Source organism: Meles meles, chromosome 17 (assembly GCF_922984935.1).
Source record: "Meles meles chromosome 17, mMelMel3.1 paternal haplotype, whole genome shotgun sequence".
NCBI classification, from domain to species: domain Eukaryota; kingdom Metazoa; phylum Chordata; class Mammalia; order Carnivora; family Mustelidae; genus Meles; species Meles meles.
In genome coordinates, this window is record NC_060082.1 from 64954640 (window position 1) to 64974541 (window position 19902).

The 19902-nt window shown below is 36.4% G+C and overlaps 1 protein-coding gene across 4 annotated transcripts in view; it reads right to left on the reverse strand.

Annotated features, from left to right (window-relative positions):
* The window catches only part of SUCO (SUN domain containing ossification factor), a 95851-nt gene that overhangs the window by 10631 nt on the left and 65318 nt on the right, over positions 1-19902 (reverse strand). For all 4 annotated transcript variants that reach the window (XM_045982730.1, XM_045982731.1, XM_045982729.1 and 1 more), the window contains 5 exons: positions 16635-17798; positions 13615-13702; positions 10227-10331; positions 8525-8679; positions 7967-8058 (listed from right to left, as the gene is read on the reverse strand). In XM_045982730.1, coding sequence (XP_045838686.1) covers positions 7967-8058; positions 8525-8679; positions 10227-10331; positions 13615-13702; positions 16635-17798 — 1604 coding nt within the window. The remainder of the gene's footprint in view (positions 1-7966; positions 8059-8524; positions 8680-10226; positions 10332-13614; positions 13703-16634; positions 17799-19902) is intronic.

Below are 19902 nucleotides of genomic sequence, written 5' to 3' on the forward strand. Positions count from 1 at the left end.
TATTTATTTATTGACAGACAGAGATCACAAGCAGGCAGAGAGGCAGGCAGAGAGAAAAGGAAGGGAAGCAGGCTCCCTGCCGAGCAGAGAGCCCGATGCGGGGCTTGACCCCAGGACCCCAGGGATCATGACCCAAGCCGAAGGCAGAGACTTTAACCCACTGAGCCACCCAGGAGCCCCTAGTGTTTTCATTTTCTTTGGGTAAGCAGCCAGTAATGGAATTACTAGAGCATCTAGTAATTCTATTTTTAATTTTTTTGAGGAAACTCCATACTGTTTTCCCCAATGGTTATCACAGTTTGCATTCCTGCCAACATGCATGAGGTTCCTTTTTCTTCATATCCTCACTAACACTTATTGTTTCTTGTGTTTTTGATTTTAGCCATTCTGAGGTGGTTATCTCATCATGGTTTTGATTTGCATTTCCCTGATGATTAGTGATGTTAAGCATGTTTTCATGTGTCTGCTGGTTATCTGTATGTCTTCTCTGGAAAAGTATCTATTCAGAGCCCCTGCCCACTTTTAATTGGATTATTTGGGGATTTCTTTGGTGTTGAGTTGTGTAAGGTCTTTATATATTTTGGATATTAACCCCTTAGCAGATACATCATTTGCAAATGTCTTCTCACACTCAGTAGGCTGCCTTGTCATTTTATTGATGGTTTCCATTACTATACAAAAGCTTTTTATTTTGACATAGTCCCAATAGTTTTATTTTGCTTTTGTTTCCCTTGGCTAGGGAGACATATATAGAAAAATGTTTCTATGGTCAAGGTCAAAGAAATTACTGCCTATGTTTTCTCCTAGGAGCTTTACAATTTCAGATGTCACATTCAGATCTTTAATCCATTTTCATGGTTTTTTGTGTATGATGTAAGAAAACAGTACAGTTTCATTCTTTGGCCAGTAGTTTTCTGGTTTTCCCAGCACCATCTGTTGAAAAGACTATGTCTTTCCCACTGTATATTCCTGCCTCCTTTGTCATGTATTAACTGATCATACAGGCATGGGTTTATTTCTCAGCTCTCTACTCTGTTCCACTTACCGATTTTTGTGCTAGTACCGTATTGTTTTGATTCCTATGGCTTTGTAGTATATCTTGAAATCTGGAATTGTGATATCTTCAGCTTTGTTCTTTTAAAGATTGCTTTGGCTATTTGGGATCTTTGTGGTTCCATGCAAATTTTAGTATTATTTGTTCCAGTTGTGTGAAAAATGTTGATATTTTGATCAGGACTATATTAAATCTGTAGATTGCTTTGGGTAGTATGGACATTTTAACAATATTGGTTCTTCCAACCCATGAGCAGGGACCATCTCTCCATTTGTGTCAACTTCAATTTCTTTTATTAGTGTTGTGTAGTTTTTAGAATACAGGTCTTGCACCTCCTTGGTTAGGTTTATTCCAGGTATTTTATTATTTTTGTTACAACTGTTAATGGGATTATTTTCACAAGAAACATACTTTAAATATAGATATAGACGAAAAGTACAGGATAAAGAAAGATATGCTAACACAAATCAAAAGAAAACAGGATTCAGTATATTAATTTCAGACAGAGCAGATTTCAGAACAATGAAGTTATCAGGGATAAAGAGGACCATTTCATAATGATAAGAGGTCAATACTCCAAGGAGACTTACAATCTTACATTAAGGATAACAATCCTTAATGCGTATGTGCCTCACAACAGAGTGTCAAAATACATAAGGCAAAAACTAACAGTACTGCAAGAAGGAAGGAACACATGAATCCATTATATGGCTGGACGCTTATAATGCCCCTCTATCAGAAATGGACAGATCCAGAAAGCAATCAGTAAGCACTGAGCTAACCTCAACAGCACCAAAATCTATTGTATTTCTACATATCAATAAACACACAAATACACACATGCATGCCCATGATACAATTTACAACAGCATCAAAAAATATTCTAGGAATAAAGCTCCCAAAAGTTTGACCCTTTTGGAGTAAAGAGGGATATGCTATATCCTTCCCAAATTGATATGCAATCAATGTAATCTCAATCAAATTTTGTTTGTGATGAAACATTTAATAGAGGATTCCAAATCTATATGGAAAGATAAAGAGCCAATAATGGCCAAGAAACCTGAAAAAATTGAAAATTCATATAAAATTATACACTGGAATTCCTACCTAACACCAAACAAACAAACAAACAAAATTCCAGGTAGATTAAAGACCTAACAATAAAAATTGAAGTAAATATTTAAAAGAAATTATAAGAGAATATCATCCATAAACTTAGGGCAAAAAATTCTGTTTCAACAGGAGATAAAAAGCTAGCCATAATGGGGGAAAATTTATACATTTGATTACACTAACATTAAGAGGAGCTTCTCTTATTTAAAAAAAACTCCATAGAAAACACAAGTTTCAAAGCAAAATAAGATATCTGCAACATACTTATCAATGACTAGGATCAAAATCTTAAAAATAATTATATACCACTATAAAAGATATAAACAACCCAAAAGAAGAACAGGCAAAATCTTAAAATTGCCCAGGAAAGTCAAATAACGAAAAGGCATAAATAAAGATGTTCAACTTCATTAGTAATCAGGTAAATGCAAATCATAATTTCACTGAGGTTAATAATGAACACTTTAAAACCTAACAATCCTAATCGTTTGTTGGCAAGAATGCAGAATAATGGAAATCCCCACAGCACTGGTGGACGCACAAAGTGTTTTATGGCCACTTTGGAAAAGCCTGCCATTATCTGATGACTTGTAGATCAGCATTCTCTATAATCCAGCACTTCTACACCTAGGTAATATTCCTAGAGAAATTCATACTGGAATTGGTCAAGGTCAATTGACCTTGTATACTTGTATACTTGGAACTACGTTCCAGTATACAAATGCATGTTTACAGCAGCATTAACTTGTAAGAGCCCCAAGCTAAGCAATAGCAGAATGGATAAATTCACTGTGAATTAGCTACTGAAACAGTATACAATACTGAAATGGGATGCAATCGTGTATATGAATCTCCCAACAGAACGCTGAAGACAAAAATGTTTACATACGGTATGATTCAATTTATCAAAAGCTCAAAATCAGGCAAAACTTATATTACACTGTGATGGATCCAAACACTGATGGTAAAACTATTAAGAAAATCAAGCGTATGATTATTTCAAAAGTCAAGATAGCTATTTCTGGGAGAAGCAATACCAAGAATGGCCATCTTGTTCCACTCCTTGATCTGAATGTTAGCTACACATGCATTCACTTTATAATTACTTTGCAAGTTGTACATTCTAGTTTATGCGCATTTTTCCCCTTATATTTCACAGTAAAAATGTGTTACAAAAAATCAAAACTTTTTTTTTAAATATTTTTATTTATTTGACAGAGAGAAATCACAACTAGGCAGAGAGGCAGGCAGAGAGAGAGGAGGAAGCAGGCTCCCTGCGGAGCAGAGAGCCCGATGTGGGGCTCTATCCCAGGACCCTGGGATCATGACCTGAGCCGAAGGCAGAGGCTTTTAACCCACTGAGCCACCCAGGCGCCCCAAAATCAAAACAATTTTGGTCCACCTGGTTTGTCAACAAAAGTGAGAGTTGCAAATCAAAGTATAAATCTGATGAAGAGAGAGAAGGATACTAAGAGAATAAGACTTAAAATGAATTAATGTTAAGTTAAAACATGGATTATCTAAGACCCATTAATATCTTAAATTCTTAGCAGGCAAGAGGTGATGTAATTTGTCAATTTTGTATTAATCTGTATCAACTTTGTACAAAATCCTAGGATATATAATAATAAGACATGGAGCATTACAACTAAGCCACAGAAAAATGATTTTAAGAGACTACTATGAACAACTGTACTCCAAAAAATTGGAAACCTAGAAGAAATGGATAAATTCCCAGCAACACACATCAAGAATAAATCATGAAGAAAGAGAAAATATCAACAGACCAATAACAAGTAAGGAGACTGAATCAATAATCAAAACCTTTCAACAAAGAAAAGCCCCCCCGCAACTAGACAGTTCCATTAAAGAATTCTACCAAACATTTAAAGAAGAACTAACACCAATTCTTGAAACTCTTCCAAAAATCTGGAGAGGGAACACTTCCAAATTCATTCTATATAACCAGAATTACCCTGATACCAAAGCCAGACAAAGGCACTACAGAAAAACTACAGACCAAATCCCTAATGAATACTGATACAAAAATCTTCAATGAAATATAGGCAAAGGAAATTTGATAGCACATTAAAAGGATATTACATAAATGGAGATTTATTTCTAGAATAATAAGAATGATTCAACATATGAACATCAATCAATGTAATACGCATTAGAAGAATGAAGGACAGGGGCGCCGGGGTGGCTCAGTGGGTTAAGCCTCTGCCTTCAGCTCAGATCATGATCTCAAGGTCCTGAGATCGAGCCCCACATAGGGCTCTCTGCTCGGCAGGAAGTCTCCTTCCCCCTCTCTCTCTCTGCCTGCCTCTCTGCCTACTTGTGATCTCTCTCTCTGTCAAATAAATAAATAAAATCTTTAAAAAAATAAAAGAATGAAGGACAGAAGCCACATACATGATCATCCCAACTGATGTAGAAAAAGCATATGACAAGATTCAACACCTTTCATGATAAAAATACTCAATAAATTAAGAACAAAAGGAAACCTCAACATATTAAAGGAATTTTTTTTTAAGATTTTATTTATTTATTTGACAGAGAGAGATCACAAGTAGGCAGAGAGGCAGGCAGAGAGAGTGAGAGGGAAGCAGGCTCCCTGCCGAGCAGAGAGTCCGATGCGGGACTCGATCCCAGGACCCTGAGATCATGACCTGAGCCGAAGGCAGCGACTTAAACCACTGAGCCACCCAGGCGCCCCAGGAAACCTCAACATATTAAAGGCCATTTATGAAAAAGCCTATAGTTGACATAATAATGATGAAAGACTGAAAGCTTTTCCTCTAAGAGCAGGAACAAGACAAGGACGCCAGCTCTCTTCTATTCGAATTAGTACTGGAAGTCCTAGCCAGAGCAATTAGGCAATAAAGGAAATAAAAGGCATCCAAATCGGACAAAAGGGGGGTTGCCTGGGTAGCTCAGTCAGTTAAGCTGCATACTCTTGATTTTGGCTCAGGTCATGATCTCAGGGTTGTTGGGCTCTGGGCTAGGCATGGAGATGCTTGGGATACTCTCTCCCTCTCCCCACCCACCCCACATTGGACAAAAGGAAGTAAAATTATCTCTGTTCAGAGATGACATGACATCATATATAGAAAATCCTAAGAATTGCATTAAAAAACTGCTGATGGATTCAGGGAAGTTGCAGGACACAAAATCAAAGCACAAAAAAAACTGGCTGCACTTCTATACTTTTAACACTGAACAATCCAAAAAGGAAATTAAGAAAACAATTCCATTTACAATAGTATCAAAAAGAATAAAATATTTAGGGATGTGCCTAAGAAAGTATAAGGAAAACTACAAAATATTGACAGAAGAAATTAAAGAATATACAAACAAATTTAAAACAGAAGACACAGGGGTACCTGAGTGGCTCAGTCGTTAAGCAACTGCCTTCAGTTCAGGTCACGATCCCAGGGTCCTGGGATCGAGCCCCACATCAGGATCCCCGCTCAGTGAGAAGTCTGCTTCTCCCTCTCCCTTTCCCCCTCCCCCTGCTTGTGTTCCCTCTCTTGCTGTGTCTCCCTCTGTCAAATAAATAAATTAAATCTTTAAAAAAATAAAAATAAAAAAGATGACACAAATGAGAAAACATCTCACGTTCATGAGTGGAACACTTAATATTGTTAAGATGTCCATACTGTCAAATGATAATATAGATTCAGCACAATCCCTATCAAAATTCAAACAATATTTTTTTGCTGAAGTGGAAAAAAATCCTAAAATTTTTATCACTTCTCAAACGACCTCAAATAGGCCAAACTATTTTTAAAAAGAATAAAGTTTGAGGATTCACACTTCCTGATTTCAGAACATGTCACAAAGCTATAGTTATCAAAACAGTGCTTTCCTGGGATACTTGGGTGGCACAGTCAGTTAACCATAGGAATCTTGGTTTCCACTCAGTGTCATGAGATCAAACCCGGTGTCGGGCTCTACACTCAGCATGGAGTCTGCTTAAGACTCTCTCTCCCTATTTCTTTGTCCCTCCCTGCCACTATCTATCTCTCTCTCTTAAATAAATTAATCTTAAAAACAGAACAAAATAAAACAGTGTGGTACCGGAGTGCCTAGGTGGCACAGTCAGTTAAGTGTCCAGCTCTTGGTTTCAGCTCAGGTCGTTATCTTAGAGTTGTAAGATCGAGCCCCGCATGGGGCTCTACATGAGCACAAAGTCTGCTTAAGATTCTCTCTCTCTATCCTTCTGTCCCCCACCCCCACCATTTTCTGTCTCTCTCGCAAATAAATAAATCTTTAAACAAAATAAAACAAAACAAACAGTGTGATACTGGCATAAAGACTGGTAAACAGACCAAAATAATAAAGGACCCAGAAATAAACTCACACATACAGTCAAATAATCTTCAACCAAAGTAGTAAGACCAGTCAATGAAGAAAAACAGTTTCTTCAACAAATAGTCCTGGGAAAAGTGGATACTGACATGTAAAAGAATGAAGTTGAACCCTATTTTCCACAATATACATAAGTTAACTCAAAATGGATTAAAGACCTAAATATAAGATGTAAAACTGTAAAATTCCTAGAAGAAAACATGAGGAAACTTCAGGACATTGGAGAAATTAACAACAAAAAAATTAAAGAAAAAATATTTTAAATTAATTTAAATTTAAATTAAATTTAAAAGGACATTTCTCCAAAGATGATTTACAAATGTCCCGAAGCACATGAAAAGATGTTCAACATCACTACATCAAAAGTCAGAGATCAAAATGGTGGCTACCCTGGGATGGGATGGACAGTGACTACAAGAGCACAAGAAGTTGCTGGGATGCTGGATAATGTTCTCTCAGTCTGGGTGTGTTGGTCACACAGGTGTGTTCATTTGGTTTATAAAAATTCATCAAGCTTTACACATAACAATTACATTTTCTTAATACCTAACACTTAAATTAAAAATGTAAGTTATAAAAGAAAATCACCCAAAAGAACAAAAAAAGAAAAAAACAGGAAGGAAGAAGAAATTTACTAGTGTTAAGCAAACACACATATAATAGGTTGTATCTGTGAACTTTGTGATAACAGTAAATCAGCAATGCTCAGCAGTGACTGCTCAAACGATTTAATCAATTGAAACATGCTGCTGTTACTAAATCCCAAGGAAAGAGAAGCTAGTAATTACTAAGAGAGCAATCCTAATTGAAATATACAATTGACTTAGTTATTTTAATACGGCTATAAAGCTAAGTCTCTTAGGAAGTGCTAATTATGAAACAACTGATAATAGAAAAATAGCCACTCAGTACAAATTCATTCATTTAAATTTAAGAATTCATTGAGTGTTAGACAATGGAATGCTATTATAGACCCTGGCCTATAAAAAAGAGATAAACCAGATTTTTTTTTTCCCCCAGAAAGTGCCTCACAGTCCTCAACTAGAGACAAAAGGGGTCCTACCTGTACAAGAAGAGGAGGCAGATAAGCACAGGATGCTATGGGAGCACATTCAGGTTTTCCAAATCTGTTGAACTTTCTCAAACATCCCTTTCTAAAAAGAAATACTTCTAAACAGGAGCATGTGCAAACAAAGCTATCAGTGGCTAATTAAACTAAGCCCCCCTTCCCCACCCTCTGGGCTTTTAGAATAAAGATAGACAGAAAGTGTGCAAGTGATAAGGTGGCTTTGACGCAGCACAAACACAAAGGTTACTTATACCCATTGTTCTGTTGCAGCCGGTTCGGAACACAGCACTGACACTATACGTAGGCAGAAGTGAGCTAGATTCACGTTTATATATAAACATGGCACAAAAATCTACCTTCTTTGCCAGTTAACTGTAGAGACTTGGATCTGATGAGTGGGAATGAAGTTCTCCTTTTCAAATTCATATCATCATAAGATGAGAAACACCTAAAACATGAAGAAAATCAACACTGGGCACAATGAGTAAACTACATATAATTTACTCTGCAGCTGGGGCCTGATGGAAGCTACTGAGAACTGAACATGCCACGGAATACCAATCTCTAATGTAAAACTCCAGTTACTGCTATTACATATAAAAAAATTAAGGATCATTCTCTAAAAGGTGCTATATTAAAATATCTATTATCCTCTCCCTTTGAATTCCACATTCAAGCATCCTTCACAACCAAAATGTTTCAATGGCTTATGCACTTATTAATGTTTTCTTTATTCCAGTCTATAGAACCTTCCAGATACAGGACTATCTTGCTAATTCCAATGTTAACACTGCAATTTTAAGATATCATATGAGGAAAAAAAAAATTATCTCAGTATTCCCTTATTTAGTAAAATTTCTCAAAAATATAAAAATACACATAGTAAAAAATGTGAAATAAAATGCTGACATTACCTTTTAGGGCTTGGATATTGATTACTTTTAGGAAGTTTCGAAATATAATCTCCATCAAATTGAGAGGTGTTTCGACAACGCTGCATACAAAGCATTAGTCCCAAGACAACACAGAGAACCAAAGATATGACAAGATAGCTTTGTCGATCTGAAACCTGAGAGGAGAAAAAGGATTTAGTTATTATATATTTTATATATTACAGTAATATTAAATATTGTATTTTATATTTTATTATTAGATTATTTAAAAATTTTATTAAGGAAAAATACCGTGGGATATAAAATTCAAAGAACAAATCATTTTAAACATTTTTTAAATGTGTTTCAAAACCAAAAAATGCATGGCATGCTCTTAGAAAATGTACTGCTGAGGTAATGTCTTACTCTGTCTTCTTCCCCCCCACAAATCTTTAAGCATTTTCAAACCTATGGAAAACTTTTAAAAAATAGCAATGAGTATATTCATGCCTTTCATATGTTCACCAATAGTTAATATTTTGCTACATTTGCTGTGTTTTTCCATCTGTACTATCTCCTACTTGGGGAGAAAAAAAAGTCTTGCTCCTACCTAGTCTAATCACCCAGTTATTTAAGCAAAAAGCATGGGGTCATCCTTAGTTCCCCACCCCACACATCCAATCTTTCATCAAGGCTTGTCTTTCTCTTAAATATTTCCTGAATTCAACAACTCCACAACGTTCTCCCCTTCTAAAACCCTAGTCCAAATCATTCTCACCTCACCCAGGTTACTGCAACTACATCCTAGCTGGTATCCTCCCCACTTCTGCTTTCGCTCTTCCCTAAGAGGCAATTCTCCAGAGCAACAAATGGGGAGTTTCTCAACGTATCATCAATGAGATGACCCCCATCACTTCTTAATTCTTTCCAGTGAGTTGCAATGATTAGAATAAAGTTCAAACTCTAAATTGCCTACAAAGTCCTCCATGGCCTGAGCACCACCATACCCTGAAGGTACTTCTTACCCTCCTTTCCCTCATTCTGCTCCAGCCAGGCCAACGAAACATATCACATTGTTTCCAATCGTGGGTCCTTTGCCCTAGTGTGGCTAGTAACAGGTTTGCTCTGACCCGAGGCCCCATGTTGAGCGCTCAGGTTCTAATGCCACTGCCTCGGATAAGCCTTCCAAAACCACCGTAGCTAAAGGAGCAGCCCTTACCACACCATTCCATACACTCACATTTCATTCTGCGTTCCACTGTCCCTCACGTGTATTTACTATAAGTATTCCCTCTCCCCTCAGAAGAGAGGCTCTGTGCAGTGCCAAGGATACTCACTGCTGTACGCTCCAAGGACTATACAGCTCACACCCACATACAATGGATGCTCAAGAAATACTTACTAAATCAATAAAATTTTTGCTTTATTAAGCAACTCAATAAGCCTTTATAAACTGAAAATGACATATCAGTGGTTTGCAAAAGGCCTAATAGAACTGCTTTATAACCATATTTTAGGTTAAGACTTAAACTACAAATGCCTTTTCCAAAAAATTATTGTAATTTGTGTATTTCCAAAACTTCAAAATGCCACATTCTGGTATTCTGAAGAAGTGCTCTATAAATTGACCATTTTGATTGGTTGGTTTGACCATTCATTCTTAGATACCATGTTCTTAACAAGCCTGCCTTTATAACAACCTCTATATACGCAGCGTGTCTTACAAAGCCAGCAATAACAGTACCTCGCGTTTTAATTCTGCCACTGTTGTTGATAAGTTTGACACAAGTTGTGTCAAGTTGGTCAGCTGTGCCTGTAGTAACTGGATGGCTTCAGTTTGCCGCTGATCCTATGACAAAGGAAGAAATATTATTTTTGTGTGTATGGAAGTTTTATCTGTACATTATATACACTATATATAAGTTCCAGTAAAATTACTAAGTCCCTCAAGAAAAAAAAATATATTAATACAAGATTTTTTTTTTTTAATATTTTATCTATTTGACAGAGAGAAATCACAACTAGACAGAGAGGCAGGCAGAGAGAGAAGAGGAAGCAGGCTCCCCGCGGAGCAAAGAGCCCGACGTGGGGCTCGATCTCAGGACCCTGGGATCATGACCTGAGCCGAAGGCAGAGGCTTTAACCCACTGAGACACCCAGGCGCCCCTGTCAAATATGTATTTTTTTAAGCCAGAGTCAGCACAAAAACATGTTGAAAATTTTTTGAAAAATGGTTTTGTTGTTTTTTTTAAAAAATATTTTATTTATTTGACAGAGAGAAATCACGACTAGGCAGAGAGGCAGGCAGAGAGAGAGGAGGAAGCAGGCTCCCTGCGGAGCAGAGAGCCTGATGTGGGGCTCGATCCCAGGACCCTGGGATCATAACCTGAGCTGAAGGCAGAGGCTTTAACCCACTGAGCACCCAGGCACCCCTGAAAAACGTTTTTGGATATGAAGCAGGCTCATACCAAAAAATTTAAAAGTTCTATTCTGTTGCACACTAGGATGGAACTTAGGATGTCACATAGTCAAAAACCTACAAGAGTTCATCTAGTCAATGCTAGAATATCACCAATGAAAATAAATTAATCAAAAACACCCATCTCTCTAACTCTAGATTTTTAAAACTTTTATAATGAACAAACATGTTTTTATGTAAAATATTTGCATGCATATTTTAGGAAATTATGCATCATATTCCTCATCAGGAACCCATATTAGGGAGACTATACTGAAAATTTCAACTTACTACTGAATTTGGGGAGGAGGAGAAGAAGGCAAAATGTAAAGAAAATCTAAGTCTCGATTTAGGATCACGTATGAAATAGTTATATAGCCATTTATCACTCTAGACCTAAGTTTTCCGAATTTAGATTTATGTAAGTTTTAGGGGTGCCTGGATGGCTCAGTCGTTAAGTGCCTGCCTTCGGCTCAGGTCTTGATCCCAACATCCTGGGATCGAGCCCCCCATCGGGCTCCCCACTCAGTGGGAAGCCTGCTTCTTCCTCTCCTTCTGCCTGCCACTCCCTCTGCTTGTGTTTTCTCTCAGTTAAATAAATAAAAACCTTAAAAGGGGCGCCTGGGTGGCTCAGTGGTTTAAGTCTCTGCCTTCGGCTCAGGTCATGATCTCAGGTACCTGGGATGGAGCCCTGCATCGGGCTCTCTGCTCGGTGGGGAGCCTGTTTCTCCCTCTCTCTCTGCCTGCCTCTCTGCCTACTTGTGACCTCTCTCTCTGTCAAATAAATAAATAAATAAATAAACCTTAAAATAAATACATAAATAAGTTTTAAATCTCAGCTGGGGGGGGGCAGTGTGTGTGGGTTGGGGGAGATGGATGCATAAAATTCTAACAAAAAGTTTCACCTACTTCCCTTACTGCAATACACTGCGGTAATTTCTATCCTACTTCATCTGTTTAAAATGCTGAACCTGACTCATAAAACTGTTTTTTCTGACTCACATTTGACAAATACTGATAAATTCCAGATAATCACAAACATTTAAAGAAAAAACTATAAAATTTATTAAGTTAACATTTCTAATAAAGATTTATTTCCAATACTGTTAATAATATACAAATTATTTAAAAAGTATTTAAGTAAGTCTTTGACATCAGAAAATATAGAAGGGAAATCATTTTAACCATTAAAATTAATGGAGTACTAAATAACTACTGTGTTCATGGGTCAGAAGATAATACTGTTAATATGTCAATTCTCCAAACTGATGTATAAATTCAATAAAATCTAATCAAGATGCAAACAGGCTGTTTTTTGCAGAAATTGACAAGCTGATTCTAAAATCCGTATTAGCCAAAACAGTTTTGAAAGAGATGAACAAAGCTGGAAGATTCACACTACATGACTTCAAGAGTTCCTATAAAGCTACAATAATCGCAACAGTCTGGTATCAGCATAAAAAAAGATGAACAGAATAAAAAAGAAGTCCTGAAACACACCCATATACATACATACATACACACACACACATATATAAATACATGTTAAATTGATTTATAGTTATACATTAAAACGTTTAGAAGAAAACTGAGGAAAAATTCTTTGTGACTCTGAGTAAGGGAAAGATTTTATAGAGCAAAGAGAAAACAGATAAATAGGTTTTAACAAATTAAAAACTTCTGCTCTTCAAAAGACACTTTTAAGAGAATGATAAAACAAATAACGAACCGGGAGAAAAATTTGCCAAGTATATCTCTAATAAAGGACTTCTATTTTGAATGCATTTTATTTTTTTTTTTTATTTTTTTTAAAGATTTTATTTATTTATTTGACAGAGAGAGATCACAAGTAGGCAGAGAGAGAGGAGGAAGCAGGCTCCCTGCAGAGCAGAGAGCCCGATGCGGGACTCAATCCCAGAACCCTGAGATCATGACCCGAGCCGAAGGCAGCGGCCTAATCCACTGAGCCTAAATAACTCTCAAACTTCAGTTAAAAAAAGAAAAGGCACTAAAGAGGAAATTTGTATGGAACCACAATTGGATTGTGTTATAGTTTAGAGTTTTAACTAGCAGTAAGATGCAACTAAACTCTGAAACCTCAGGCCTCCTTGCTTCATCTCACCATCCCCTAGTCCCAGATAAACCTTTAGAAAAGTATAAAATTTCTTCATCATAGTAACACACTGTAAAAACTTTAATAAACATCTGGATTCTACAACACTGAAATTGTGCGACACTGAAATTGTTTCCTTAAACTCAACAAGACAGAGTAATGTGCGATATTACCATTCATACTGCATCACAGATAACAGACAGAGGGAAAAAAGAAGAAACAGAACTGTTCTTATCTGCAATCAATTAGATCAGCTGTGTAGAAATCCACAAAAGATCTGCGTTTAACAAAGCTGCTTAAAAAAAGGCCACTGCACTTCTAGCACATACACATACAGACTTGGAAATGTCACAGGAATAATGCTCAAGAAATTTTCTCTAGACGAAAAATAGATGCTAACAGCTAGGTAATTTCCCAAATATGACATCACATAATAGGCTTATATCATCACCTATCAGGGGAAAAAATGAACCAACACTACTTATCCTTCTTACCAGCAAGAGCCTATAAAAGTCAAAAGAAATTTATATAAAAAGTAAGTAAGAGTTGAAGATGACCAACCTGCTCCTCTGCTATTCTTGAAGTATTCTGAAGTTTTACTATTGTTTTATTAAAAGCCTTCTGCATTTCTTCCATTTGTTTTCGGTACCTGTGGAGTAAGAAAGGATTTATTAAATAGCTTTAATTTCTTATTCATTAACTTATTACTGGAAACACACTTCTGGTAACAATATGTGAGATAAATATACTTTTTTGAAAATGACTCTTACTGAGGCCTGGAACACTTCCAAAGGTAAAATAAAGAGATCCCTTAGGTATCCTCTACCTTAACATCAATTCTCCGTATCTCACTACTCTGTAAGATCAGTCACTACGTGATCAATCAATTTATGACAAAGGAGCCAAGAATATAAAATGGGGAAAGAAAAATCTCTTCAATAAATGGTGTTGAAAACCGGACAGCCACAGGCAAAGGAATGACAGTGGACAACTATCTAACACCTTACACAAAAAGTAACTCAAAATGGATTAAACACTTGAATGTAAGACCTAAAATCATAAAACTCAGAAGAGAAACAGGTGGTAAGCATCTTGACACTGACCTTGGTGATGATTTTTTGGATTTGACAACAAAAACAAAAATAAACAAGTACATATCAAACTCAAAAGTTTCTGTATAGCAAAGGAGACCATTAGAAATAAAAAGGCAACTTGCCAAATGGGAGAAAAACTTTGCAAATCACTTATTGATTGAGTTAATATCCAAAATACATAAAGAACGTGTAACACTCAATAATAAAAAATTAAAGAATTCAGTGGCAGAGGATGTAAATAGACCTTTTCCACAAAGTTATATGGATGGCCAACAGGTATATGAAAAGATGCTCAACATCACTAATCATTATGGAAATGCAAATCAAAATCATAATGAGATCACCTCCCATCTGTTAGAACGGCTATTACCAAAAAAGATAAGACAAAGACATAACACATGTTGGCAAGGATGTAGAGAAAAGGGAACCCCTGTTGGTAGAAATGCAAATTGATGCAGTCACTCTGGAAAACATAAGGAGGTTCCTCAAAAACTAAAAATAAAACTAATTTATGATCCAGTAACTTGACTTCTGAGTACTTATCTGAAGAAAATGAAAAAACACTAAGTTGGAAAGATATATATATCCCCATGTTTACTGAAGCATTATGTACAACAGCCAAGACAAGGAAACAGCCTAAGTGTTCATCAAAGGATAAATGGATAAAGTAAATGCGGTATCTGTATACAATGGAGTATTACTCAACCACAAAAAAGGAAATCTTGCCATTTGCAACAACATGGATGGATGGACCTTGAGAGCATTATGCTAACTGAAATAAGTCAGAAAGAGACAAGTATCATACAATCTCATTTATACGTGGAATATACAAATAATAATGAGAATAATACCCTCAAACATAAATACAGAGAACAAATTGGTGGTTATCAGAGGTAGGGGATGGGAGATGGGAGAAATGGGCAAACGGGTCAAAGGTACAGATTTCCAGTTATAAAATGTATAAGTAAAGGATTGTAACGTACAGCATGGTAACTACAGTTAACAATACTTCTACCCACTAGAAGAGTACATCTTGAAAGTTCTTGTCATAAGGAAAACATCTTGTAACTCTGTGGTAATGAATGTTAACTAGACTTCCTGTGGTAATCATTTCACAATATATATAAATATTAAACCATTATGTTGCATACCTGAAATTAATGTCAATTATATCTCAATTAAACATAAAAAAATTAGCGATTTCTGTGATTCCTTTGTGGGGGCAGTTAGGGTAGGGACAAACAGGTAGGAGTACTTTTTTTTTTTTTTTTAAGATTTTATTTATTTGAGAGAAATGACAGCACAAGCGTGGGTGGGGGGAAGAGGAGTGGGAGAGGGAGAAGCAGACTTCCCACTGAGCAGAGAGCCTGATGCAGGGCTAGATCCCAGGACCTAAGATCATGACCTAAGCTGAAGGCAGACACCTAACCAACTGAGCTAGCCAGGTGCCCCAGGTAGGAGGTATTTAAGCGGGCATGCATGTACATGCACATACAATTTGCCACTAAATTGTCTGTATGGGTTAGGAGGAAACCCATTAGGATATAATGGTGACCTTAGTGACATCTCATTAGCAGCATTTTCATTTAAAAGAAGTAGGGGAAGGTGGTGTTTCTGACGTTCTAGACACTTAGTGCCTAGGTGGTTGCAAAATGTTGGAGGAGGAACCCTGAGGACACCAGACACGTAAGGGATAAAAAAGACTAAAAAGGTATAAAAAATGGGAGAACTGTGCCGGGGTCGCTAATCATTGCATAAGCACACTGGCACTTACGAGCACGACAGCATGAATTACCACAACCAGACCTGGGTTCTAGGACTTCTCTGAGAGACTGCAGATGTTGCCTAATCATCCAATTCAGTCTACTCTAGTCTTCACTGATTTAAACTCTTGATATTTTGTCTAGTTCCATTAAGAGCTTCAATAGCTAATGTTTTTATAGATATTACATACACAGTATAGATATGTTACATAATACTATAATTTTCACATGGGAACCAAACAGTAGAAGGGGCTAAAGTTACAACAGAAGAAAGGAGAAACTGATTGAAGATAATTAAAATGTGTTGTCACCCTAATATAAAAAGGTATTGGGGCGCCTGGGTGGCTCAGTGGGTTAAGCCACTGCCTTCGGCTCAGGTCATGATCTCGGGGTCCTGGGATCGAGTCCCGCATCGGGCTCTCTGCTCAGCAGGGAGCCTGCTTCCCTCTCTCTCTCTCTCTGCCTGCCTCTCTATCTACTTATCTCTCTCTGTCAAATAAATAAATAAAATCTTTAAAAAAAAAAAGGTATCACATTACTCAGTACTTCGAAAAAAGAAAATCAGTTAAGTCATTGATAAACATTCAAGTAACATTCTCCGCAGCTAAATGGTACTGACTACTACTATATCATGAGATAATTAATCCTCTCCTCCTCTATTCAGAAATCATACTATGCTACTTATCTTGCCAAGCAGACTGTGCTAATTGATAATAAAGCTTACCTTTGGCTAAGCTCCTCCAGATAGCGGCCACTGAGAGACATGTTAACTTCTAAGGCTTTTATACGATTATTAAGTCTCATAAATACTGACTCCTTTTGGTTTGATCCATGTACAAGATTTCCATTAGCATATCCTAGATCTGTCGAATTTTGCAATTCAGCATAGAAGTCTGTAGCTGTCCTCTGTAGCCCTCTTAAAAGGGCATCTTCCGGAGACTGTTCTTCCTCTTTCACTTCAGGTAATGAAGAAGAATCCGGAACAGGAGTCACGATTTGCTTTGGTGTGTCAGCGATGTTCACTTTGGCTTCCCCATCTTCAGCGTCTGGTAGAGCAGCTGTGTTTACGGGCGGCACTGCTGGTGCAGACAGCTCTGCGACAACGGGCATGGCATTCGCATCTTCTTTTCCAGTATTACCCACTACTTCATTAAGTTTATCTGTTTCATACATCACAGATGGCTTCTCTACAGAACTAAAACTCTCAGACTTTTTTTCTGTCTCATTATCAACCTCAACAGAAGTCTCCTGAGGGATCACCTGAGATGGTGTAGGTCCTGCCTCATATTTCAAAGGCTCAGATACTTCTGTTTTAGATAATGAATGAATTTCTGGAGTAACATCTAAGAGAAGAGACTGAGAAAGAGTCTGAGGATGGCTTGGTTCAAGTTCTATTGCATCTGCACTGTGATTAATCAAATCACCTTGATGCATACTACTCAGGTCACCTAGAACAATAGTTTCAGCCTCTTTTTCCTTTCTCTTACTGTCCAAATCTCCACTCGGGGGTTGCAATACGGAAACATCCACTGATCCTGCAGGAAGTGGTAACAGTGGCTGAGGAAACGCAAGATGATCTTTTTCTTTACTCACAGTAGTTCTGCTACGTTGCCGATAAAGAGCAACTCTAACTGAACACCACTTATATATGTATTCTGAAAAACTAGAAATACAGCAAATTGTGGTCAGTTCACTGCAAAATATTTGTGTCTCTGACTCAAACCAGGGTGATGATTCATCCTCCTGTTCACCACTACCCAGAAGGGTCACTGTAGATGGACTTGCCTCCTCTTCTTCCTCTTGAACCAGTTGTACAATTGGACTCTCTTTTGGAGTATCTGGTGATGTTAACTCTGTATCCTGTATGTGTCCTTCAGTGGTCACATACCTAGAAATACATAACCATAATTACATATCACTTTAATTAGAAATCTAAAGTTAAAATTATGCTAAAAAATCAATGTACCATACATCAAATAAAAGGAAGGTTAGAAATACAGAAGAAACTAAAATTTTTTTTTGGATGAAATGTTCCCCTTCAAGTCATTTTGTTTATAAAAAACAAGTATTATTCAGAAATGGTAACAGAAAGGCCATTTATTAAATGATAAGCCAGAAAACTCAAATCACCGTATTTACTAAACCAAACTTGCTTTTTAAATTACCTATTTCAGAATTGCTTATATGTGGATTCTAGGAACTAGAATCTGGGATTCTTAATATATGAATGCACTTTGTATTTGAATATCATACTTTCAAAAGGTAGCTAGAAAATTTTTCTGTGGATGACTTGAGGAATTCCAGCATAGCATTATACATACATACACAATTATCTGCATCTCTCCCTCCCCAACGTAATCTTAACATCATCTGGGCTAATTTTCTATTATTTAAAGCCAAATACTTAAGAACTCTAATGAAAGTGCTGACTAATAATAAATACTGCCCCATCTGTAACTTAATCCCATCTCTAGGATCTAGAGTCCATATATAAGGTAGGAGAGTGTGGGGGATGGAGCTGGTAGAAATAGTGCTGTAAATTATAATGTCTGTAGTTTATCCCAAGATAAAAATAAATTTCCAGGTGCAGCCCTTATAGCACAAAGGGTACAAACTGAAAAAATAAAGTCATCTGAATACCAAAAAAAGAAACATCTTCATATATAATTTTCCTACTCTGACAAATTATTAATAATTCCAGGAAATGCCTTTGAATAAAAACTAATATCAGAGTAACAAAGGTAGCAATAAAATAGTATCTAAAAGCTAGATCATCTTGCTGATAGCAACTGGACAAAACTAAAACATAATTAGACTACGCTTCTCTAAATAGATGATATACAGATACATGGTCTCTAATGACATCTCATTATCTTTATTGCTTACTATCTACAACAGAAATAATGACAGTAAAAAGGAGCAGTGTCTGAAGAAATGGAGGGAGAAAAACTAAAGTGAATTAATTTGGTACAAATTAAGTTACATACCATCTATATATATCCTAATCAGAGCTCTATTTTAAAAAACTCAAAGGTGGATAAAGAAGTTAAGTCATCTTTTCATAGTAACTTTAACAGTGACACCCTATCACGGATTCTTTCATTTTCATTTATCTTCTTCAAAGGACTGCCATACAGTCATCAAAAAGAATTTAAAACAAATATAAAGAAACATTAAAATTAAAAAGTAAGCAATTACATTTAAAAATCTATTAAAATCAAACTAATAGAGAAAAGTAAAAACTACTACATTAGCCTGATGTGGTATCTTTCAACAAATATATGTATATATAGAGGGGAGTGTGTATATATGTGTGTGTCTGTGTACGTGCATACACATATACAAAGTGAAATCAGCTTCCTTTAGTTCTGAAAAATAAGACATATGTGCTGTTAACTGAAGAAGCCTAGTGCTAAAACTGGGACTAGCGGACACGCTCCACATAATTAAAAACAATACCAAGAATGTCCCTATCCTAAATAGATTTCTAGGAATCAATGACATAGACTGCTGTATTTTCTCTCTAGTCATCCAATAAATACTTTAATCACTTTCCGAATAAACACAGAATACAAATTTGTCACTGTGCTCTTCAAACCACAAAAAAATCTCTTTTTTTAAATAGAATGGCATTTAGGAATTATAATTCAAACCATACCCACTGCACATTTCATTATACATCTCCTGTTCAAATATCCCAACCTGTTAAGCAGAGTTCTAAGAGGAAAAGCTTTCAAAATTTTACAGGGTTTATCTAATGAAACACACATCAACTTATAATAAACATACCCAATTATCCAGTCTATGAGCTTATCTGTTATAGATAAGAAGTTCACATAGTAAAAAACCTTAATCATCTCTAGTAGAAAAGACTAAAAAAAATGGGGATATTTTATGTTAACTACATGATAGACATTCTTGTCCAAAGTGCCCCACTGCAATCCAGGAGAAGACCTCTATCTAGTTCAATTTAAGAAAGTGAACACTCTAAG